The 26,414-nt window shown below is 40.4% G+C and overlaps 2 protein-coding genes and 2 long non-coding RNA genes across 4 annotated transcripts in view; 2 read left to right on the top strand and 2 right to left on the bottom strand.

Annotated features, from left to right (window-relative positions):
* The first annotated feature begins 57 nt into the window (after nt 1-57).
* LOC124291958 lies at nt 58-795 on the top strand. The gene is made up of 3 exons (XR_006902329.1): nt 58-144; nt 311-437; nt 775-795. It is a non-coding gene; the product is annotated as an uncharacterized LOC124291958 (long non-coding RNA).
* Nucleotides 796-2,450: 1,655 nt separating this feature from the next.
* Nucleotides 2,451-3,595, bottom strand: LOC124291967. The gene is made up of 4 exons (XM_046729051.1): nt 3,509-3,595; nt 3,117-3,341; nt 2,806-2,906; nt 2,451-2,513 (listed from the first exon to the last, which is right to left on the bottom strand). The coding sequence occupies exons 1-4, from the start codon at nt 3,537-3,539 to the stop codon at nt 2,451-2,453; spliced, it is 420 nt and encodes a 139-aa protein (XP_046585007.1). The 5' UTR covers nt 3,540-3,595.
* Nucleotides 3,596-7,492: 3,897 nt separating this feature from the next.
* LOC124291976 (murinoglobulin-1-like) overlaps nt 7,493-26,414 on the bottom strand; it is a 35,496-nt gene continuing 16,574 nt past the window's right edge. The window contains 12 exon segments of the mRNA XM_046729057.1: nt 7,493-9,635; nt 10,529-10,634; nt 12,290-12,464; nt 13,031-13,170; nt 13,744-13,806; nt 14,380-14,541; nt 15,254-15,489; nt 21,571-21,748; nt 22,054-22,155; nt 22,817-22,988; nt 24,912-24,990; nt 25,758-25,946. Of these exon segments, the coding sequence (XP_046585013.1) occupies nt 9,454-9,635; nt 10,529-10,634; nt 12,290-12,464; nt 13,031-13,170; nt 13,744-13,806; nt 14,380-14,541; nt 15,254-15,489; nt 21,571-21,748; nt 22,054-22,155; nt 22,817-22,988; nt 24,912-24,990; nt 25,758-25,946 (1,784 nt within the window). The 3' untranslated portion in view covers nt 7,493-9,453.
* LOC124291978 lies at nt 9,642-21,972 on the top strand. The gene is made up of 3 exons (XR_006902334.1): nt 9,642-9,797; nt 21,782-21,794; nt 21,962-21,972. It is a non-coding gene; the product is annotated as an uncharacterized LOC124291978 (long non-coding RNA).

Here is a 26,414-nt window from a genome sequence, read left to right as displayed (position 1 = left end):
TGCAGACATATAGCAGCAACACTTTTTGACATTGAAGCTTTTGAGAAAAAGAGCGTCCACTGATGGCCCATCCCTATGGACCAAGCGACCAAGAAGTCATGATGAGCCTGTGCCACTGCGTCACCTAAAAGTCAAGAAAATCAGGTACAAAAGAAAAAACAAGGACATGTGGGAAATTTCAGAACACTAGTCTGCAAGTAGTTAATATTCTACATTAAAATCTGGTCTTAAATAAATCACAACCAACATGAAATACATGGGAGATATTTTTATTTTGCTGTACAAATGACCCATGTAAAATGTGTTGCAGCTATGGACAAACACTAGCAGACACGAACAGTGACCTTGGACAGGAGAATTTTGATCCTCGACCAATAAGTGACCGAGCAAATCCATCACTTGAACAGCTGGCCGATTTTGCAGCCTCCCTGCACCAGGTTGAAATGAGTTGAATATTCCTATTTCAGTCCACAACATACAACAGTCATTATGTACCGGTAGTTAAAGCATGAAAATGTTAAGTATTCATATAAACGTTTTGGAACAGGTGTTTTCAATGCAGATTGTTTTACTTTCAAACATTCATAAAAAGCAATGAATATCTATCTGTAAAACAATACACTCAATATATACATACCTTCATGGGATGACACTTCCAACTTTCAGCTTGGTATCATGACAGAAATGGACAACTTCCAATGCTCAGAGCTAGTTGTAACCCAAATGAATGATATCATTTTGCAGAGAACTTATGAACATGTTTCATAATTGCAGATAAATCCGAATGCTTGTGCCTTTGGAGAGCCTACTTGATCCCACTGACACAGAGACTCAAGCAACAAAAATTAATGAGGAATGTGCTGCCATGTCCATAGTCAACAAACTACAGGCCCTTGACTTGCGTCCAGATACTGACATATCTCAGGATGCAATTAATAGACTCAGATACTGTACTTGATGACATTACTTACATTGAACATGAAACCACAGGACAGAGTGAGAATCCTACATGGTCAGTTATGAGAAAAGGCATGGTGACCACTTCCAATTTTAAACGTGTTTGCACCAGGGCAGACTCTTTTGAAAAAACAATAACATTGATTGTTCAAATTTAGTGAAATGTTTGCTCCATGACAGTCTTAGCATTGACAATAGCAATGTACCATCTTCTATTGTGTGGGGAAAGAAAGAAAGAAAGCAAGGCCAAAGAAATGTATAAAACAGATTGAAAGAAGGAGACATAAAAAAATTATTAGTGAAAATCAAAGGTTTATTGATTGATAAAGAAAATCCTTTCCTTGGTAATTTCAGTGGATGGTACAGTTGAATGTCAATGCAAAGAAAATCATCAAAACAAATTATTAGAAATTAAATGTCCATGGGCTTTGAGAGACTGTGATCCTAAAACTGCTGCACAATGTAGGGATGTTACCTGAAAGATGGTAATTGGTATCTTAAAGATGATAGTGATTATTATTATCAAATTCAAGGCCAATTAGGTATATATGGATTTCAGTCCTGTGATTTGGTAATATACACCAGGAAAGGTATACATGTTATTAATGTACCTTTTCATGAACAATTCTTTGAGTCTATGATTAGAAAAAATCAAAATATATATGTAAAAATATTACTTCCTTCAATATTGCAGACTTTAAACAAGTAAAATAGATGAAGATATTTGTCAGCTTTGGCTGAAACTTCCTGGTTACTGTAAGAGATATTCCTTTGAGTGACTTGGACATCTATTTAGCAAGAACATTATCCAAGTTGCACAGTGACGCTGCTACATTTACACACTGACAAAGAGAACCTTTGATTTTCAAAGGAATAACACCCTGTAATAGTTTATATTCCTTTAGTCTCCCAATAGCTCTCTCCACATGTATTCTAGCATTTGCTATTCTCCTAGTTTTAGTAACTGCTACTGAACTGAGTTGTCTCCCATGAGAAAATGGTGGTATGTTGAGAGTTGTCTTTCTAAAGGCTAATAGATCTCTAATTAAAAAGCCTCTATCAGCCATGATGTCATCATGTTCAGAGAGTAAATCTAAGAAACCAGATTGTTGAACTATCTTCCTATCCGAAATGCTGCCTGACCATAACTTTGAAACAAAAAGTAAATGAACCTTTTGGAGAGCAAGCAACTAAACACTTTAAAGAATTTCTATGTTTATAAGATGACCATGTTACTCTCTGGCTGGAAGGAATACTCGGTTTTGAAGTAGAAATTCTGTACAATCAATAACTGCTTTGGTATTTGGAAAATATTTAAAACATTTAGGAAGATTATGTTTCACCTGTCTTGTGGAAGGCCATTTGATAAGAAAAACATAATTCTTTGCACATCAGATTGATCCATGTGTTGAAAATTCTACTAATGTGAGAGTTCAAAACACCAAACAAGTCAGACAACTGTTCCACATCATTAGCTCGTCGTAGAAAGAACATCAGAGTGATGATAAATTCCTCATACAGAGAGAGAAGTCTTGACGGGCCTCTGCTGGATTTTGCTGCAATACAAAAGCAGGAAATTGTACACAACTAATTTTGAACATTTACAGTGCTGTACCATTTACATTCTGAACTGATATCAGAAACTATGCGTGAAATAATGCATTGGTTGCCAGCCAAGATTCAGAGTTGTATTAATCGAAACTTTTGTATTATCAGTAAAATGTCCCAATGTTCTGACCATAATAAACTGAATATTTCTGAAAAGTTAACCAGCATCAAATGGTTTATATAATATGTAATGTCATTTGGTATGTACTAACTGACATGAGTATTAATGACAAAACACACCCCATCTTGCTTTGTCTCACTTTGACCTCTCCAGTAAGTCATCCTGGCAGCCTTGTCCTTCAACCAGTTGAACACCAGCATGAGCATGGCAACACTGAGCCCTGTTGTAAAAGTGTAACACTGGTCATCAAACATCATTGACAATGTGACATTGAATAATAACCACCACCATAAATGAAACATGAATCTGATATTTTTTGGTTACAGTGCCCAACCCCAAAGGATTGATAAATGTAATACTTAGTTATTTTATATATGCTGGTATTTTGTATGTATATACCTTTAAACACAATAACATGTAATATATGTACCAGTGTAAAACTTGCTGCTTTTGTTGTTTCTTGTGATGTTATCCATTGTTAATTTTTTGGTCAGCATCTTGGGGTTCTGCAGCACATCATCTGTGTATGAGCTGATGTCATCAAAACACAAGTTTGTTTGTGTGGAGGCATCAGCAGTAGATTTGATAGTGCTGTAGATGTGATCACCAAGAGCTGTCATTGGACCAACAATGTCCATTCCCATCTGAACTTCACCTGTTGAATAATATTAACATACTTAGACCAAAAGAATATTATAACAGAATATATACACTCAGATTAAATTATTTCATAAAGGGCGATCTCAATCAAAACAAGTGGATGTGAGAATGAATTAATTATAAAACAACATGCTAAAGTTATATTCTTTTGAACATACATACATTTGGTAGGTAAGACATCATCCTCTACCATTCTCTTTTTGCTTGGGGTGTCAGAGGCTACTGGGTCTGCCTGTCTTTGTCGAGGTGGTGGCCTAGGGCTTCAAGGGCGTGGAAGTTATCGAGACAGGGTCTGGGAAATCCAAAGTTGGTCCACGGCCACCTGACAGGATATTTATAAATCAACTGTAGTTCACACAAGCACTAAAGCGGCAATTTAAAACTATGCATGGGTACATTATTTTACACCATGTAACCACTTTTTATCATTGTCCGAGAAATTAATGATTTGCATTGACGATATAGTTACTATTTTAGAATTCCACCTGATGGAAACATAAAATTGTAGCATATTCAGACAAAAAACTCACCTACGAAGTGTTTCCCTGAACAAATATATGTGTGCCCTCGTGATGTTTTTGACGTCAAATCCCTCTCGACCATTGCGGCCCCGTCGTCCACCTCAAACATTTCTCCGGTTGACTCTTCAGCTTCGGAAAAGGAATAAAACACGTTTTCCATCTCATGGCGATCCTTGTACCTGCTTATCAGACTTACACAATCCATAGCAACAGTGGTGGTAAGGCATCTTCTGCTTTTCTCGGTGTACACGTCAGATAGCGGTCGTTGCACAGTCAATTACGTTACAAATTTTGACAGCCGTTTGTTTTGACAGTTTGCCCGCGGTCACGTGGTTTTGCAAAGGGACATCACTCTAAACGAACTTATTTCGCGAAACTGGAAAATGGCTTATTGCTCCTAGGGGTCGGGCGATGGTGTCCCCATGCACAGATTTCCACAGGACCCCGCAGTTCGTGCTAAATGGGTTATGTTTGTGGAGTGCGAAGCGAGCGTTGTGGAAGCCTGAAACGATATCTTACTTGTGTTCAGATCGCTTCACGGAAGTTAAAGAATCAAAACTACTTACTAGTTGTAGTAAAATATGCACATGATTGATGACCATAAAGATTTTCTATGACACAACTTGTAACATAACGATTTCTTCCTCGGAAGTGAGGTTGTGGTCGAAGTAACAATAATATTGTGAGTAGTATTATATTGACACCCACCTCGCTGCCACGAGAGAAATTATTATGTTATACGCTTTGTCATGCAAAATCCTATTGACTATCAATAAAATACATATTTTATTACCAGTAGAAAGTAGTTTTGATTTTGTAACTCGGTGGAAACAAACCTAAATACCATTTATCCTCAGACTGGCGGATGTTCCCGACAGGGCGCCGCCATTTTAAAAATAAAAAATCTGTTAGAATTAATGAGATTATAGTTTGTTTTCATCAAGCTAGAAAATCAAGACTACTTTCTACTCGTAGTTAAATATGTATTGGAATCATAACCAAACGGATTTTGCATGACACAACGTATAACATAACGATTTCTTCCCGGAAGCGAGGTGGGGGTCGAAGTCACAATACTGCGCGATAAATTTCTGCCACATTCACATGGTTAATGTCCACTCACCAGTATGTAGATACTAGTCAATGCGCGTCTTTATATTTGGTCTTATAATCCTAATTAGTTTATTATCATACTTGTATGCATTTTGAAACTAAATAAAAAGCAGACGATCTGCTTGATACTTAAAGTGAATTTATAATCACTACTGTAATATCTAGACATTTTATAGTTTGCCAGTGTGAATCATAATTCGCACACACACCCTAGTGCATGTTGTCTGTCTCATTACACTTCACGGCGAAAACAATGATTCTGTTGAATGCTACGACAAAATGAATAAAAACAAAATGCAAATATTAAAATTAAAACAGATTAAAGTTATAGGAACAATATCAGGCCATTACCTTGTTCGAGGAATGTATCCATCAATATCCACAAACTGTTCCAAATGATGTGTCTTTTAACAGTTTAATATACGAAAAAGTGATAAATCTTTTTCAGGTATTGGTGTATAGTCTCATTGGTCACCCAAGATAGCACACCTGGCAACTAATTGCATAATGTCCGCCATTCTTTAAAAAAACAGTAATTTAGTTAGCCAATAATGGGCAATCAATCAATGTATTGCCGGTTAATCCTTTGAAAGAAGGACGTTGTTTTTACGCAGACACCGACACGACAGAGTGTATTCAGTATAGATTAGTAAATCTACATACATAAACACTACCTTTTGACAATTCCGCTGTGAAAGATAAAAGTAATTAATCAATCAGCGTGTTATCGGTTAATCCTTTGATCGATGTTTATAATGTTGAATATTTACTCCAGACACAAGAAATGCCAAATGGGAACCTTTGTCGGGTAATTTAAGTGTGTTACCACTAATTATACCTGTTATAAATTCATTAACTGACCATCAAGTGAATGATGACAAATAACATGTGTAGGTTTATACCACCTAACACGGGTTACAACAAGGGAGTATTAATTGCTGTATTGCATGTGAAAACTTATGGGCCGACACTGTTTTGAGAATACAAACAGATTTTTACATGACATGATTAAATATCGAGGTAAAAAACACAGAAATGGGATCAATTTGGATCAGTCATTATACAAATAGGGCCTAACGACACCAATCGATTTTGACAGAATCGTCTATGAAAACAAGTTGTAACTCGAAAACTAGGCAAAGCAGGAGACAAAAAGTAAATGACAGTAGATTGTGAGAACATATAGCTTTCATTTTCCACAACAATTGTCACGATTTCAGGTTTATACAAGCCTGTAAACAAGATAATTTAACCCTAAAATGTAGATGAATTCCTGCACAGGCCCTCCAAGCTATTCCTCATATGACGTCACAGAGTCGCGCCGCTCTGATTGGTTGAAATTTCGTTCGCGGGTGAGAATTGTGCACTGTTGTCAAAAAGGTCGATTTAAGTCAATTAAAGGTCGAAATGAGTAGTTTTAATGACGGGGTTTCATTTATAACGATGCGAGTTAGTGATTTATGTATTTTTACCCCTAGGGTTTATGTGAAGTTTAAGAGAAGTATGACTGTACCTGTAGATTTCTGATGGATTTTTTCATTTAAAACCACATATTTCAAACAAGATATGGGAAGACCAACAATGAGTAGCGGTATTGATGTAAGCATTCCATTAACCTCCCACAGAGTATGTCTGACTATGACAGGTACTTGCTGTGGGTGTTCTCTCACCCTCACACTGAGTATCTGTGACTGTGACCGGTACTTGCTGTGGGTCAGTCCCTCCTGGATTCCGCGACAAATTTATAAGAATTCCACGGCAAATTTAAGTAAATTCTGCATCCCATTTGTTCAAAATTCTGCAAAAATTTCTGCAGTTAAAAACTTGAAAGAAACACCAAAAAAATGCAATTTCAATCTTCAAAATGATTTATTCATAAGGTAATATTTTCTTCAGCACCTTACAATAATATTATTTGAAATTGACAGTGCAATTATGTTCATGAAACCGATCACTTTATTCGTGAATATTTTGAACATATCGTTATAACAAATGTCTGAGTTCGTTTTTGTGTAAAAAATCATACTTTTGACATTTACCCCTCCTTTTCATTTCTGTTGATGTCAGACTTGATTTAACTTTCAAAATAAGTAAATTTTGCGGCAGATAAATGGCAAATTCTGCAGGTATTCTGCATGAAAAATGTGTTTTCCGTGGACCAGATGTTTTTCTGCACCAAAAGGTAATTTCCGTGATTTATTCTGCAACTGCGGACACATGGAATCAAGGAGGGACTGGTGGCCGTTCCCTCACCCTCACACTGTGTATCTCTGACTGTGACAGGTACTTGCTGTGGGTGTTCTCTCACCCTCACACTAAGTATCTCTGACTGTGACAGGTACTTGCTGTGGGTGTTCTCTCACCCTCACACTGATTGTCTCTGCCAAGGACAAGCATAGTCAGTGGGTGTTTCATCAACCTCACACTGACAATCTCTGTTCTATTGACCTGAAATCACACTCCCAATGCTCCTTCAATATTGTGAATGAAAGATTGACACAAACAAAACACACACTTTCTAAAAATCGATTTTTAATAAAAAGTTATTTGCTGATACAGGTAAAAAATAGTTTGTTTCTATGTACAGCCATTGTATGGATAAAATGATTTCATGGGGAAAATGGATCTGAATAAAACATTTCTTCAAGATCGACAAATAACGATTTCTCTAAATGATCATCACCTTGATGTACATCGCATGTCCCATTCTGCAATTCTGACAATAATGGTGTAAATTCCTTCAGTGACATCAGACTTGCAGTATTTGTAATCAACTATGAAGGATACAGATTCTACCCTTCCTATAGCAACTGCCAGTTTATCTACACTAGTTCCATTTCAGGTTATGACATTTTACAAAATAGACATATGTACACAATAATCCATGGTGAAATATAGAAACCATAAAATGACTCATTTGAGCCACTTAAGTTTTATGGGCTTTTTTTGTTGAACAAAAATCACATTATCAACTTAGAGAGATTTTACAATAGTTTTATCACCAAAGGAAAGAATTATCAACCGGAAGAATGCATTCCAACTTTTTTTAATCATCAATCGATCAATATGGTTAAAAGTTTCACACACAAACCTACCAGTTAAAAAGCCAGAGATGATACAAAATGTCAAGGCCATTAAGACAAAACTCAGGTTGGGTCAATGGATATGGTATATAAATCTTCATTTCAACCTATAAGCACCTTCTGCTAGATGTGCAATTCTAATGCAATGTACATATGAATATCATACAATGAACATGAATCATTTTTGTATTAGGTATATACACACAATATGTTTCTATATCTACATCATGATAATCATGTTGAAATTATACACACAGTTGTGTATTAAGCAGGACATTTCTTTGATAATTATTGTTGTTATCATCTGAGAGAGAGAGAGAGCTGGCAAGAACTACATGAATATTAAAGTGGTTTGTTTCATGGATAGATTTTCACAAAACCTCTCTAAGCACATGCTTCCTTATCCTAACATACCAATTTAGGAACTGATTTTCTGTCAGTTGAGAATCTGACAAAATACTCTATAAGAGAGATCAATACTTATTTAGTTAAATTTTCACAAGCATGTTATTTCATCAAGTTCAAATCCATTTACCAATATAAATTCTTTCCCCCTAGTTACGTGAACTAGATATTTATATATGAACAGATCTGGAGGCACCTCCCAATTTTTACCAACTGAAAAGGTATTAAAGGTGAACCAGGGGTGCAACTGAATTATTCAGAAACCAACTATGTTTATATATGTACAAGGATCAGAAGTAAAGTTACTAAACAATTGCGTTTGTTTCAAAGTGACAATGTCTCTATGGCTCACAGAGCACATCAGAACTAAAATGGACACCTGATCTCAGAACTCAGTTGAGCCGAATGAGATGTGTATAGAGAATTTCACCCGTGTGTCCTTTAACATCAAATATGTCAAAAAGAGTTAACATAAATTTAAAACTCTAATATATCAAATGAGATACAGTATCAAAATGTTTGATGTAGAAAGACATGACAATGTGATTCTCTTCACCTAATAAAATCAATTGCTGCCACATGTTTTAGTTGGTAAACATTAATAATCAGCATTATCTCCTGTGAAATCCAGTGTTGGATAATTGATGTTATTCCACACGACAATGAGCAGATCACCTGGTATTCACAAATTGGTCTTGAAACATGATGTTTTGAAACTATTAAATCAATGGATACAAATGGTATACTTCATGTTTTTGAAAGAAGGCACCAAATATTCCTGATTATTTGGGTCATATGTGCTTCATTCATTGACTCCTTTATGATCAAAGACTGTTGAGATTAAAACCACACAATACTAGTCACATTTAGTAAGTGTCTAAAATATCCTTAAACACTGTACAAGGACATGTATTCTTCTAATACTATTATTAACAGATTTAACAAGCTGATACTTAAGGACAAGACTGCAAACTCATTTGCTTTATCATGTTATCAAATGTCGTTTGATGATGAATCCAAGCATGACAGCCGTCATTGAGATGCTGGCTTGAAGGATTGCAGCCACATTGAATGAGGGGCAATATGGGCATTGATAGGAACCGCAAGCAAAGCAGATGTTCATTGTGAACAAGGTGTAGGTCGTATAGATCGATGTATTGTGCATTCCTGAAAATTAAGAAAAGGATTCACATCATCAATAGTGGTGTTCCGATGATCGAAAGTAATCGAAACTCGATCGAAAGAAGGATTAAAAATGATTATCGATTGTAAAAAACACATTTTTGATTAATCAGAACTTGTTGTTTTATTTTAACACACTTGAATGAAGTAAACTAACCATTAAATTTGACGAATATTCATGAACAAACATGCGCTCAACAGCATAAAGCTATGCACATTATAAAAATTTAACCACTTTTTTTGTTTAATTACAATTCCAGTGTCTTTCTTGCATGTGTTACTTTCATTGTATCACAGTATTAGTTCTAAAACAATATTAATTAGAAGAAAACCTGGGGAAAAGTCCTTAAAATTGGTGATTACATTAAAAACATATATATTTTGATTATAATCGATAATCGTTAACAAGTCCTCCGATTATCGATAGTGGATGGTTTCCGATTCCCAACAGCAACCCATTTGAAAATGTTTGGGACAAATACGAAACAAGAGAATTTTTTTCTAAGATTTGCTCACTGCACACTTACAATAATGGTGCTGACAACCCTGGAAACAATCAAAGCTAATGAGAGGTTCACACCAACAAGCATAGAATTCTTGGATCACTAAGGGAGGCAACTCTGTACAGTGAAATACATCCTTGAGCCACTAAGCAATCTCAAGCTCCAGTTTATTCTTGGGTTTGATTACCACTATAACTGAGTTAGTGAATTAAGTTTAGATCCTGCATTTAATACATGAACCAGTACTTCAGGTCACAGGTGAGAGATACTCTATCATACAGTCATGCACTAATTGAAGTAAAGCCAAGCGTGGCAGCTGAATGATTCATTTACCAGACTACTAGGTCATGTGAGATATCAAAATCTTTTCCTTACCAGGTTCATAGTAGTCAAACACCCTGATGCGGTGTTGGATGGTGGCATTGGCTACTGGGTACCAACGGTCTGCCCGGAAATATACACAGGTCTTGCTCTGGTCAAGCTGAAATAGAGAAATGTCTGAGTCCTGAGTCTGAACCTTTTGAAATATCGTATCCTGAGTGAGTATCAAAGTTCAAGTATCCCGGATCATAACAATATCAATAAGTTTGTGTTGTTTGGGGACAAACAAAACATGGCCACACACATATTTTCCACCATCATACAGTGCCATGACATTTGGCAACATGGTAGCAGTGACACACTGGCAGACATTGTGAAGACACGTATAATGGTAGACAGTTCAATGTTCTAATCTTCAGGGCAGGAGCTGACCCAAGGAATAGTCAGGAATTAAACATAAAGAGTGACAATACAGTACAACCAGAAATTATTGAGAATTGAAAGATTGTAAATTTTGTTATTTTTTTCTCTCATTACTCACGTATTAAATGTGAACATTAACAGAACATAACTCCAGATTCAAAGACAGGTGAACAGTTAGTATTTTGTCAAGCCACCATGGGCAGCAATGCAGGCTTCAATGCGGTGGGGCATACTACTGATCAAAGAAGTTAGAAAGTCGTGGTCCGTGCTGTCCCAATATCTGACCACCTCTTCTTTCATTTCAGCAATATTTGTCAAATTTTTCTTATTGACATTTTCCTTCATAAGTCTCCGAACTTTTTCTATTGGATTTAGGTCAGGGCTATAGCTTGGCCAATCTAATAATGTCATATTTTGGGTCCGAAACCAGGCCTGTGAATGCTTTGAACGATGTTTTGGGTCGTTGTCCTGCTGGAAAATCAAAAAATTTCCATAGAACACGTTAGCAGGTGGAAGTAAATGTCCCTTGAGAATATCTGTGTACCGCTCACTGTTCATACTCCCTTCAAATACACAGAGGGGCGTTGCCCCTAACACAGATATGCCACCCCACAATTTTGGACTGTACTTTGGGCGCTGATACAAAGGTTTTTCAGTTTGTTTGGTCCAGAATTTCAGTGTATTAGGAAACAGCCACACAGAACTTTCTCTGAGAAAATCACATTGTCCCAGTTAAAATTCTATGTTGTAAGCACCAGTTCAACCTGCGCTCCTTTTGTTCAGGTTTCATGATCGGTGATGGAATTCCTTGACTTTTCTGCCAACCCACTGCATGCAGCTCAATTTTAATTGTCTCCTTACAGACAGCCACAGTTCCTCTATCAATCATATCCAGCCTTAAGTTTTCTAAACTCCTTCCTTTGTTTTTAGAAACAAGAATACCAAGCCGCCTCCTGTCACTGACAGTCAATTTTCTGGGCCTACCTGCGCCTCCCTGGTGCTCAATGCCATATCCATTTGCAATATTTTTCAAAACAAGATACACAGTGGACAAAGGGATGTCTGTTCTACTTGAAATCACTTTAGCTCATCTGATGTCCTTGTTATAATACTCTAAAATCAACTTCCTCTTCTCTATATCATCCATACTGAGGATCACTGAAAATGTCGTCTGCTAGCAAGTAAACAAAGGGGATAACTCTTCACAAACTAATGAAAAAGGTTTAACGGAGTTGTCTCTCTTGAATAAAACCAAGCACTTGATAGCTGGTCAAGGTTATTTATACTAGAAATCCAATTAAACATATTTCTAAAATTCTCAATAATTTCTGGTCATACTATAGGTCTTATTACATTACCAAAATAATCTGCATCAATCCTTTAAATACTTACATATTCAAAGTAGTATACGACTTTCCTGCCGTAGAATTCTGCTCGCCGCAGATTGGGCACAATGCCAGATTGAACATATTCACGCAGTGTGTTGTTCATGACCATGTAGCCAGTAGGGATGTCGATTTCCAGGACAGCGAGGCCACTGGTCAGACTCTTCTCAGTGTACGCCCAGCTGAAAGACAAAAATCACCACTTTGTCATTGTTCACTGTCCATATACAATCAGACCCAGAACACTCTCAAGAGGAATATCGTCACACTAAGAATATTCCCAAAGGAATACAGTTTGACCATGCTGAATACAATCAGACCAAGAATACTCTCAGAGGAATAGAGTCACTCACACCCACAATACTCACAAACTAATATAGTTTGACCATGCACACTCTCAGAAGAAACACACTGACAGTCAGAAACAGAATACTTTTAAATGAATAATTGAACCAATCTTACTCTCAGACCCAAAGAAGACCACTATGAGAGAGAATACTGGCCTTTCTCACATGAAAAGAGTTAGACCCAGAATACTGCCCAAACAGTACAGTTAGAACTAGAATACTGCCCAGGGAATACAGTTAGGCCCGGAATACTCCCCAACAATACAGTATGACCCACAATACTGCCCAAGGAATACTGTTAGACCCAGAATACTGTCCAAGGAATACTGTTAGACCCAGAATACTGCCCAAGTAATAGAGTGAAGCCAAACTCATCATCAGAGGAACACCAGTTGACTCACCTAACACAAGGAGACATCTCAAAGATAGAGCCGTTTCTTCCTGTAAAAGTGTAGTAGTCAATCATCAGGTCAAAGAACTTCTGTTCATCCTGTGTTGGTTTCAGCAGCCATGGATATTCAACATTCACAGTGGTTGTTAGCTGCAGTAAATAGGAAAATACATCAGTGCTTTGTATATTACTGGATCTTCGGCTGCATGGAATCCACAAGCATGTTTGTAAACTCATTATGTAACTCAAAGTCTTAGTGCTGACACAAAGTGTGATTATATATGTACTGTGACATCACAAACTGATATCACAGGTAACACCTTTGTTGACACAACAACACATATGTATTGCAACATTAGAAATTGAAATATGTCATGATACACTATGACATCAAAGTGGTGCATTGATACATAACACAATGGCCATTTGTGACATCATCTGACATGCTACCTATAAATGAATTTTAATCCTGACAGTAGTCAGTCTGTCATAATCTGACCATGTGCCATGTAGTAGCCAATGACACACATAGAATTAGATCTAACCCATGTTTGATTCCAGCTACCACACATGGGTAAGAAATATAAATCATATGAATACAAAATGAAGTATGTATTGTGGAGCACTTGTAACCTCTTCAGCCCTTATTCTAAATGCTTGTATGGGTCCTGTTCAGCCTTTGCGATGCCCTGGGACCTCAGCCACAGTATATATGTTACATACCTGCATGAGGGCTCGACCTGTTCCTTGGGCCAGGATCTTCATGGCACCATATACCAAAGGCAGCTGGAAGCAAAACAACACTCACTGTAACTGCAACATTAATTATCATTAACACACACTGAATATTAAAATACCTGCTTTAATAATGAGATAATTATCATATGCCTCTTACTGCTATAACACCATATTAGTATCAAAGACATCTCGCTGTTATAACCACATGCATCAAATACGCCTAGCTGTTATAACAATATATGCATCAAATACATATTGCTGTTATAACAGTATGTGCATCAAATGTGTCTTGCTGTTATAACAACAATATGCATCAAATGTCTTGTCATAACAATATATGCATCAAATACATGGAGCTGTTATAACAATATATCAAATATGCCGTTATAACATCAGTATGTGAATAAAATATGTGTAGGTGTTATAACAATGCATGCATCAAATTCATCAAGCTGTTATAACAACGATATATGCAAATATGTCTTGCTGTTATAACAATATCAGTAGCAAATATGTCCAGATGTTATAATTACCATATAGGTAACGAAATACTGATGTCTGCTTGTTGGACGTCCACCCCTTCAGTGAACTGAAGAGAACTGTAAGTTTCTGAATACTCACATAGGCATTCTGTAACTTTGTGTAGTTGGCTTTGGTGAAGAATCCGGTCTGGGACCAGTTAGGGGAGGCAGTAGATTCCAGTTTCACCATCATGTCAAACACATTTCTGTTGGGGTCAACTTGAGTGAACTGGAACAGTGCTTCCATGGCAACCAGAGTATCCTGGAAAAAAATGTATTTCTTAGAAAATTAATATTATCATAATTTTCATAGCATGGCTTGGATTAAAAAGCAGAATATTTTCCAAAACCACCTCCTTGAACGGGGCGGAAATGTGGAGACACTGGCTGGTCATGAAGGACCTTGTTGCGCATTCAGGTGAGATGTTTTTACTCTTTCTGGGGAACATTACACAGAATGTTCCCACTGTATCTCAGGTTAAGGTGAGGTGAAATTGGGTTTAACGTCGTACTTGAGAATATTTCGCTCATATGACGACTCTCAGGTTAAGGCAGAGAGAAGTAAATAGCAAGAGTCAGAATGAAATAGCATGAAACGTCGTGCTCTAGAATAAAAGAAAATGTCATTTATATGATTACTTGTTCAGAATAAGGAAAAATGGTTGTTTCACCAAGCAGACCATCATTCTGAGTTTTTTTCATGGAATCATAAGTAATATTTTGGACCATTCCTGCAAATACCACAAAATCTATGGTGTCGCTCCTTTTAACATGATTTGCAGTTGTATCGCAACATTTCTGCTTTCAGGAAAGCCCAAAGTAACACAGATTTTAGACCTTTACCACACTTACATACACTTAGAAACATTATAAAACATATCATAAGCAGAATATTAACTTTCATATATGTCAAAATGTATCGTAGGTCTTTGAATCCACAATAGGGACCAAAGGGACACAACTCTGCACAGTACCTGTGTGGAAGTAAAGCCTCCAATGCTGTTCCTCATTGTCTGTAGCCAGCGCATCATGGAATCACGTTCAAACTTGACCCCATTGTTGTTAATGTGTGCCATCAGAGCATATGCTGTTGCTTGAGTAGCGTGAGCGTCATTGCGCAGTTCCTGACGAGGCTTCAGAAAACGAACAGTGTTTACAATTTCTGATGGGTTGGAAGGCACTTCGGCATCCGAAAAGTAAGTATCCGTACCTGAAAAATTTATTGAAAATGTAATTTTCTGAATAAAATTGATATTTTTATACTTATCCTGATTCATGCTTATTTGCTTGTCTTCTTCCTCTTGCGAACTTAGTGGAACACTTGTATCTCCTTATTGAAGCTCCCTTCAATAAAACGTATGTAAAATCACTACTCACTATCCCTGTTTCCTGTTTTGGCGGGAAAAGTGGCGCCACTGTTCTCCCAAGCTTCACTCTCTCCTGATAATGAGCCCGACACTTGAATTTGCAGGGAAATCCAAAGTGTCTAGTGGGGAGGTTGGGAGGGCTTACCTCATGAGTCAGGATAAGTATAAAAATATCAATTTTATTCAGAAAATTACATATTTTTCCGTATCCTGACTCATGCTTATTTGCTTGTAGAATCCGACAGATTGGAGGCGGGAATAATACTTTAGGATTTCGTGTAGTGATTTACGTCAATATATACCCCCCTATGGGAACTTTGTATTGGCACTGTATTTACTGCTAATCTCTGCTGCTGTTAGCGACCCTGTCCTTTCAGCTGCCTTTTGATGGGGGGACCACAATTGTTAACTTTTGGTCCTTTCTTCTGTTAACATTTTATGTGGATTTTGCGACTCCATTTCTTGATGCAAGCATCAAGTGGAGAAGCGACCCTTTCCTGTACGAGTATTCTTACAAGTTCTGGGTCATATCACTTATGCTAGTCGTTAGACGTGTATTTAGACTTAAGCAGAACTCTGCTGAGTGTAGGCTTGGTAAGTCATGTGATAAAAGAACAGACTTCGTCTCAACGTCTTTGAGGAACTGTCAACTGTTGTGCGACAACCAGTGGGCCGAAATGGTGAATGCCTGAGACGTCCTCGGTGGCGATATCTCTCAAGTAGTGGTTTGCAAACACCATGTCTGATTTCAAGAAGCAGCCCTCCATTATCGTCTGTAGCGAGCAATTCCCAGTCATGCGTATCTTGTGGTCCGAGGACGGAGGATAATGCTGGGACGTGGAATTGTCTGTCCGGTTGACCTGGCAGTTGATTCTTTGCGATGAAATCCCATCGTAGTCCCATATGCACTGTGTTTTGATTTTCATCAAAACGTGTTCTCTCGTAGTCTAGAGCATGTATTTCCGACATCCTGGCTGCTGTTGCAAGGGATATCAGGAACAGCGTCTTTTGTGTCAAAAATTCGAAGGATGTCGTCTCTAATGGTTCGTAGACGTCACTGGTGAGATGTCGAAGAACAACGTTGAGGTCCCACGCCGGAGCTTTGAATCTCTGTTGTTGGTCCTCCAATTTATAAGAGCGTAGCAAGGCCAGTAACTCTGGCACTTTCGTTAGCTTGGCACTTGTCCTCATAGTGATGACTGAGCTCAATGCCGCTAGGTATGTTGAAAGCGTAGACCCTTTTAGCCTTTTTGTTTGCCGTAGGTGACAAAGGTAGTCCGCCACTTGAGGGTGTGATGCTTTTCTAGCTGAAAACCCGTTTCTGGCAGCGTATGTCTCGAAGCTTCGCCACTTGTCGTCGTACAAGTTGCGTGTAGACTTGTGTAGAGCTAGTGTCACTGTTTTCGCTGCTCTGGCGGAGTACCCTCTCTTGTTCAAACACGCCTTGATACAGTCCACACGTGTAGTTGGAACGCCCCTTGGTTGCCGTGCGCCTGTTTTGTGTGAGGATGTACTAGTAGATTCGGCCATTCTGGTAGTTGCAGCTGTGGTGGTCCTAGTTCTTGTATGAGAATGGGGAACCACACTCTCGCTGGCCAGTAGGGCGCGACCAAAATCAGTTGGAGGTTCTTGGTCTTGCTGATTTTCTGCAACACCCTCGGTACTAGCGCTGGCGGTGGAAACGCGTACGCGTTTAGTCCTTCCTAGGATATGCTGAGAGCGTCCGTTGCCCACGCTCGTGGATCTGGTACTGGAGAGACGAATGTTGTCAGCTGATTGTTGAAACGTGTGGCGAAGAGGTCTATTAGAGGGGCTCCCTTCTCCTTGATGATCTGTTTGAAGATCTGTGGATGTAGCATCCATTCCGTTGGAGACGGTTGAGTTGGACGGGAGAGGGCGTCTGCTATGACATTCTTGGCTCCTGGAATGTGGCATGCTCTTATGTGGATATTCAGATCGTCGATTAGGTCGAACAGTTGAAAGCAGAGGTCCAGCAGGTTCAATGATCGTGTTGACCCTTGCTTGTTTATGTAGAACGCCACTGTGAGTTGTCCGTGTGTACCATGAGATGCGCATTCTGTAGAATGTTGCTCCAGTGGTGTATGGCGTTGACGACTGCTTTCATCTCCAGCATGTTGATGTGCAGACTTTTCTCTTCCTTGGTCCATTTCCCGGCCGCCACATCGTTGTCGAGGTGTGCTCCCAAACCTTTGAGTGATGCGTCCACATACAGATGAGTCTTGCACTCCGGCTCTGCTAAATAGATGCCTTCGCAGACATTCGATCTCTGGGTCCACCATAGGAGATGAGGTCTGAGGTAGTCCGGAAGACCGAAGGGGTCTGGGTCCTCGAGATGAGCATTGATGAGGACCGGTAGCGGGCGTAGCTGTAATCTCCCTCTGGCTGTCATGTCTTGTGCGGACGTGAGGAGACCCAACAGACTCTGCCATTGTCGTAGTGGCCACGGAGAGAGTAGGGCTTGTGGGATTGTCTGTTGAATCTTGAGCCATCGGTCCTCTGGTACGACGATGCGGTTCTGCGTCGTGAGAAAGCTGATGCCTAGGAACTGCAGGTCCTGCGTAGGTTCTATGTCCGACTTGAGTAGATTCACTAACCACCCCAGCTGTGTAAGCAGATTGATGGTGAAGTTCAACTGTAGTCTGCGATGCTTGGGATCTTGATGGACTTGAATCCCGTCATCGAGGTAAAAGGCACTGCGTAGACCTCGATGATGTAGATATGTGACTATGGGTTTCGTCACCCTTGTAAACAACCAAGGGGCCGATGATATTCCAAATGGCAGGACCTTCCATTGGTAATGTAGCCCGTCCAGTGTAAACCTGAGGTACTTCCTCGAGTCTGGATGTACAGGAATATGCAGATAGGCGTCCTGTAGATCTATGCTGGCAATGTAGTCCATCGGACGAGGTGGATCAGTTGAGGCAGATGTATCATGCGGAACTTGGGAGGTCTGCTCAGATAGTCTCTGTTGAACGTGCTCATATTGTAGATGAGTCGGAACTTTTGTTTGGAGTTTTTCTTTGGCACTAGGAAAACTGGGGAGTAGAAACCTGGCGTGATGTTGGCTTGATCCACGACCTCTATGGCTCGCTTTACTAGTAGAGATGAGACCGCCTCTCGTAACTTCTCTATCTGATGAGTCTTGAAGTCGAACTTGTGAGGGTCGACTGTGAGCGGTGGAGCGGCCTGTAGTTGTATGCGATATCCGTCTCTTAGGATGTTGGATACAAACGGATCTTGAAGTATTCCCCAGTTTTCCCAGTGTAGCTGAAGGCGTCCAACCACTTGTGAAGGTTGTACAGGAACGGCTGGGGGTGGAAGACTCCAGTCGTTCCGAACCCTTCTTTCATCGTCGATAATCCTTGGCGCCTCTGGGTGCCCTGCCTCGTCCGGACCTTGCTCTGTAATTGCCGGCTGGGCGACGAAAGGAATCTTTTCCGCCTCTGGAGGTACCCATTTTCCTGTCCTGTGCTCTCTGTATCCCAGGAAACTTGGACCTGCCCGAGTAGCGCTGGGATGTCTGCCTGATGACACTGGCCAGAGTATCTATGGACTTGATCATAAGGACCTCCCTTGAGTCTTTGGTAACTTCCTTGGCATCCTCGTCGATTTCTCCAGCGAAGATGGAAGGGGTTGACCACGGGGCTGTGTAGAGTGACTTGGTAAAGCGCTCACTCCAACTGCAGGAGGCGAGGAGACCTTGTCGACGTGCTAGCGTCAGCGCTGCGGAGATGGATGAGAGATGGTCTGTCATAAACTGTTGGTCCTTCTTCTGCATAAGGAGGGCCGAATATATCATCCTATCTTCTTCCGCAGTAGAGTCTCGGAATTTAGCGATGAGCGTTTCGTTGACTGCCCTTGATCTGTTGAGGCCGAAGAACATCCGCCTGGTCATAGTTTCGACTTGTGCCAACTTCTTGTCTTCAATTTTGTAAGACTTGGCCTTGACATCACTGATGACTTTGAAGTTCTCATCTATGTCCTGTGCCTTCAGGAACGGATCCATGTTGTGGGAAGAGAACTTTTTGGCGTTGAACTGTGGCAGATGCGGCGCCTGGGCTTTTGTGGCTGTTTTGAAGGCTGCGTCCAGGTTCTCTGGGACCGCTGCGATGGGATCAATCGGAGGGAAAGTGATCGCGTCGACATCATCATCCTGCATGAGATAGGTGTGAGCCGGATTATCGTCCTTAGATGGTGATGCCAAGTCTAAACCGTTGGCCATCCAGTAGCGTATTTCAGAGTCCGAAAAGATGATCCCGCCGTCATCCCCAGTGACCGGAGTGCTGAGTAAGGGACGTTGATCCTCCTCCGATGGTGATCTAGGTGGAGTCCTTCGCGACTGCGGTGACCTGTGTAGAGACCTGCGCGGAGACTTGCGTGGCGACCTTCGTGGAGACCTTCGTGGACACCTGCGACTGTGGGTTCGCGAATGTCTCGGCGAAGCCCTCGACGATCTGCGTGACGCGGAAGATGTCTTGGATACTGTATTTGAAGCCCTTCGAGACTGCCTTCGCGAATACTGATCATCTGTTTCCGCATCTGGGGATAGGCGACTGGTCCTTCGCGAATGCCTTCGCGGATGCTGATCGTCCGAGTCCGCCGCAAGGGGATGGTTGAGTCGACCTTCGCACAGGCTGGTCCTGAAGAGTAGATCTGTTGCCAGACCTCACGTTGATGGAGGGCCCCTCAGAAGCGTCGTCTGCGTTGGAGCCTTCGCGAAGGCTCGGGACCTCATTGTGGGCTGGCTGTGACTTCTTCTCCAGGCCGTACCGCTGCTCCATCAGTTCCATAATCTGTTGGGAAAACTGCTGCATAAAGTCCCCCGGGTTGGAGGTCTGGAGGACGAAGGGACATCCGGAGTAGCAGGTCTCTTCTTGGAGGTGGCGGACATCGTCCCACGCCTCTCCCCCGAGGGAAACTCCAGCTGAACACCAGACGGAAGGGGGGTCGTCAGACATCAGTTGACTGGTGAGAGACTCCGCTGGTTCATCCATGACTACACCAACCCGTCTTGACCTATCTGCAGCACGTCTAAGGACGCAAAGAAGGTATTTATTAAATGCACAAGTAGTTAAATGCTGGCAATTAATGCAGCGTGAGCTGAAAGAACATGGTACCGTGCAGCTAGGGCACAATTGATGAGGGTCAACAGCAGAGAAATGAAATCTACAATTGGAACAGTTTTTCATGAAAACGTAAACAACTGAACAAACGCGGACTAAACCGTGAATAAACAGTGCTAAATACGATTAAATATCAACCCATATTGTAAAAGGATATTAGCTAAACCTCTATAATGTATAATAGAGGGAACTAAGTAAGTAATAAAAGGATATAGTGCCGTATAGGAGACACAGGCGCTCTCACAACCTGCTCACAGGGCGAAGAAGGAGAGAGTGAAGCGTGGGAGAACAGTGGCGCCACTTTTCCCGCCAAAACAGGATACAGGGATAACTCTGGTGAGTAGTGATTTTATGTATGTTTTATTGAAGGGAGCTTCAATAAGGAGATACAAGTGTTCCACTAGGTTCTCAAGAGGAAGAAGACAAGCAAATAAGCATGAGTCAGGATAAGGAAAAATCATTATACTGGGGATTATTTTACAAAGGGAAATATTTAGTCATTTCTCTACAATGAATATGGCACTTTCAAAGGCTTATAAACTTCCATACATTTTGTATCATCTGACTGTATTAGCAAGGGACCAGAATCTAACGATGTTAGTTAACTTGTTGAAGTGGTGTGAAGGATGCCTAGAAGTTACGGGTTGGCATCTTACCACAACCATTGTTAATTAATGCGTAGTCAATGTAACTTGCAACAAGGTAACAGAGGTCATAAAATATTAGCATTTTTCTTAATATTTGTCAGTATTTTTCTTAGCAGGTTTGTTAACAACTCACTTGTTCTCCTGGTATCCCAGAGTTTATCGAAGGCTGTGCGACTTTTCTCCTGACTGAGGGAGAGAGCGTAAGCTGTGATGGATAACTGGAATGTCGCTGTGGATGGTATGGAATTCACTTTATTGGCCAGGTAGTTAGCTGCTCTGGCTCTTGACGAGTCCAGGCATGCCAGAGCATCCTGAAAGAGAGGAATATTCTGTCTGAGGAAGAGTGAGTGAGTGAGTGTGACCTGACTCTGATCTGAACAGGGTGTTACATCACTATACATCAGACATTTATGGTTCTACATATCAGAAAGCACAAGCATAGAGATGTCAAAGCAAGGCCAATAACCAGAGTAAATATGGGATTCAAACCCACAAATTTCCACATCCTTGAATCGATAAGGAAGAAAGATTTAAACATTGGAGTAAATCAATAAACAAGTTTTGCAATGATTTTCTGAAAATTTTAATACTGTTAATGTTTGTCTCTTTGACTTACCTCTGAAACATCTGTAGTTTCATACAGAGCAATGAGAACATATGCTGTTAACGATATCGGGTCGTCATATAGTCTCTGGCTGAGGATGTTGTCTCCAGAAGCCTGCATGAATAACATCAGTGAGTGAGTGAGTTGGTAGCTTGATGACTGAGTTTACAGGTGAATGGATGAGTGGGTGGATGGGAGGGTAGGTGTGTGAATGAGAGTATGGGTAGATGCGTGGATGGATATGTGAGTGGATGGATGAAATAGTGGATGAGTGGATGGGTATGTGAGCGGTTGAATGAGTAGTTGGATGAATAAGATCATGGAAGACTGAGTGGAGGGGTGGCTGGATGTAAGGTGGATAACCAATAAGTGGGTGGGTAAGTAGCTGGACAGGAAGGTGGATGTGTAGATGAGTGAGTGAATGGGTGGATGAATCGATGCTTGGAGAAAAAGTGGTGGATAAGTGGGTGGACAGGAGGATGGGCAGGTGAATTAGATCACGCATTTATCAGTGGACATTGCTGAATGAATGGATTAATGGGGGATCGGGGGGATCAAAGTGGGGTCTGATGGTAGAGTCAGTGGATTAGTGGGCTGATAGGTGATGAATAACTAGGGTGGGGGGATATGGATGATTTGGGGGTGTAGTGTTACAATTCCAACATTTCAGCATTAATCACAAATATATTCATTCATTTCATACAAATTACATGAGCTAGTCTTTTTATTCCTGAATATGAAGAACTAAAAGAAACTTTTTAAGAAACAGTCTCACCATTTTCCTGTCGTATGCCACAGAGTAATCTGGATGGAAGGCGCCAGTCTCATTTTGTTGCCGACAGATCCACACCACCATCTTATTGATGAGCTCTAGTGGGATGAAGAGGTCACGTTCCCACTCTCCAAACCTCCCTTGATGCAAACTCTTGGCCACAAAGGCTGTTAACCTAAACAAGGACAGTAGTATGTGTCAGTTTGGACCTGACAAACATATGCTTATGACTTAGACCAACAATTCACAGTAACCATGATGCTTGCTGTTTATAGTCTGTAACCATGGTAACCACCTGATTCCCATTGTGGATGCTTCGTACAAACTGTCAACTCAATCAAAGTTATTGATTGTATTTGAGATGACCCCGACTCAAAAAGCTTCACAGTACAATACATCATGACAAGGCCAATAGAAACAAGTCTGCAAGTCGATAGAAACCCGATTTTGACTCTCAACTAAACGATCTTGACACAAGTGGATGACGATATGTCCGCACACAATAAGGGTGTGGTCGAAGGAAGCCCTGTGATTGGTCAACCCTAGAAAATCATCACATTCTTTACAAATTCGCGGGAACTTTTACTTTCATCGACTGCTTGACATGGAACTGTAAAGCAGGCGGTTGGGGTGCACCTAAGTGTCCGGCCTTGTCATTATGTTTTGTACTGTGAAGCATTTCGAGTCAAGGGCCATCTCAAATTTTTATATATTTTTTAATCCTGTAACATGTGTACAAAATTGGTGACAGTGTGTGACTGATATTGGTTCCAGCACGATGTGTATTTCAGCACTTGATACATTCACAACAGTCTATTGTCTGTCTCTATACTCACCACAGACTGGGTGTGTGATATTGTGTCTGATATTGGTTCCAGCACGATGTGTATTTCAACACTTGATACATTCACAACAGTCTATTGTCTGTCTCTATACTCACCACAGACTGGGTGTGTGACTGATATTAGTTCCAGCATGATGTGTATTTCAACACTTGATACTTTCACAACAGTCTATTGTCTGTCTCTATACTCACCACAGACTGGGTGTGTGACTGATATTAGTTCAGCATGATGTGTATTTCAACACTTGATACTTTCACAACAAGTCTATTGTCTGTCTCTATACTCACCACAGACTGGGTGTGTGACTGATATTGGTTCCAGCAAGATGTGTATTTCAACACTTGATACATTCACAACAGTCTATTGTCTGTCTCTATACTCACCACAGACTGGGTGTGTGACTGATATTGGTTCCAGCACGATGTGTATTTCAACACTTGATACATTCACAACAGTCTATTGTCTGTCTCTATACTCACCACAGACTGGGTGTGTGACTGATATTGGTTCCAGCACGATGTGTATTTCAACACTTGATACATTCACAACAAGTCTATTGTCTGTCTCTATACTCACCACAGACTGGGTGTGTGACTGATATTGGTTCCAGCACGATGTGTATTTCAACACTTGATACATTCACAACAGTCTATTGTCTGTCTCTATACTCACCACAGACTGGGTGTGTGACTGATATTGGTTCCAGCACGATGTGTATTTCAACACTTGATACATTCACAACAAGTCTATTGTCTGTCTCTATACTCACCACAGACTGGGTGTGTGACTGATATTGGTTCCAGCACGATGTGTATTTCAACACTTGATACTTTCACAACAAGTCTATTGTCTGTCTCTATACTCACCACAGACTGGGTGTGTGACTGATATTGGTTCCAGCATACAACAGTCTATGTGTATTTCAACACTTGATACATTCACAACAGTCTATTGTCTGTCTCTATACTCACCACAGACTGGGTGTGACTGATATTGGTTCCAGCACGATGTGTACAACACTGATATTCACAACAGTCTATTGTCTGTCTCTATACTCACCACAGACTGGGTGTGTGACTGATATTGGTTCCAGCACGATGTGTATTTCAACACTTGATACATTCACAACAAGTCTATTGTCTGTCTCTATACTCACCACAGACTGGGTGTGTGACTGATATTAGTTCCAGCCCGATGTGTATTTCAACACTTGATACTTTCACAACAAGTCTATTATCTGTCTCTATACTCACCACAGACTGGGAGTTGGATCATCTCGGAACATGCGGAATGACCCATCGTCATTCATGTACCCCATCTGTCTCTGTAGAACTGTAATGACACGCAAAGTCTCTCAACATCCCCATCAAACAAACAATCTGATGCTAACTGGCGATTGATGCTGTCAACAATATTCCAGCAATATAATGACAGCCAAATGGGTGGTCAAATCTTGACCGGCCAAACCAGTGGTGGACAGCATGTACCCACTACGAAGGTACAAGGACAGTCAGTTTGGTCATGTTTTCGACGATCTGATGCACATTGACAGCATCTCCATGGAGACTGTTACTGTAAAACCAGTGGTGGACAGCATGAGCATGGACCAACTACGAAGGTACAATCACAGTCAGTTAGGTCACATGTTTCTGACGATCTGATGCACATTGACAGCATCTCCAGGGAGACTGTTACGTCAAATACTGTAAGATATTTGGGTATTTATTGTTTTAAGGTACATTCCAGCTCCTGTTTATAGTCAATCTATTATGAGCAATGTCCAAACCTGCCAGCTACAAGGACCCCAAACTAGCAAGAATAATTTCAGCCAGGGTTGTACTTTGGTGTCACACAGAGAGTGAGTCTGAAAGTGATGTTTTACCCTGCTTTTGCAATATTCCAGAAATGCCTTGAAGTGCAAAGTGCTTCACACATCTTACATTTGTGAGGAATCTAGCCTGAGTCTTTGGCATGACAAACAAGCACTTTAACTACTAGGCTATCTATCTCTCATAGCCCCTCACTGACGTAGAAGCAATACAGGACCGACAGCCTTTTCTTACAAAAGATTAATACTTATAAGATTCAGTCCTGCCTACCTATGTTCATGTAGTAGAGAGCTTTCTGGAGAGCCTCTTCACTCAGCTGCTGACTGGCCTTCATGAACCTCAACGTCAGTAGATTGTAGGCAAAGTTGAAGGCAATGTTCTCTCCGGTCCCGTACGGACGCCACAAGACGTTCTCAGCATTCAGGTAGTCCTCAAAAAATCCAGGAGTTACCACATCACCTATGAGATTGAAAACATATGTACACCCTTCAGTATATGTCCCTGAAAAACAAATGTCTCTCAACATCTGATCAAACACATTTTTTATCTTATAAAAATTTTGGTCATCCAACCAATAAAAGTACAAAAGTTGAATAAAAATGTCTCTTAACTAATTTCATTAATCACATTACATGTGGTAGGTACATATGGAATTCTTAAAATACACACGCTTCCACACATTTCCAATTTCTCACCTGCCTGTAGTTTCTTTTCAAAATATTACTTCAACTAGTGACAGATTTGGAATAAAATATCTGTACACCAAGTTTTGATTAATGAAGACACAGTTTCTGAGCCTAGATCCAAAGTTCTGTATTTCTAGTACCGTGGATATCAGGTAAAGACCTGTTTTAACTCAGGCTGCAAGGCTTCGCATGATTAGGTTCGATTTGACCTTGGTTTTGATTTTCGATAACCATTATCACT

Source organism: Haliotis rubra, unplaced genomic scaffold (genome assembly GCF_003918875.1).
Source record: "Haliotis rubra isolate DU_JTF1 unplaced genomic scaffold, ASM391887v1 Scf503, whole genome shotgun sequence".
Taxonomy (NCBI): Eukaryota; Metazoa; Mollusca; class Gastropoda; order Lepetellida; family Haliotidae; genus Haliotis; species Haliotis rubra.
The sequence above is the reverse complement of the archived record's forward strand: the minus strand, read 5'-3'. Positions and strand labels throughout refer to the sequence as shown.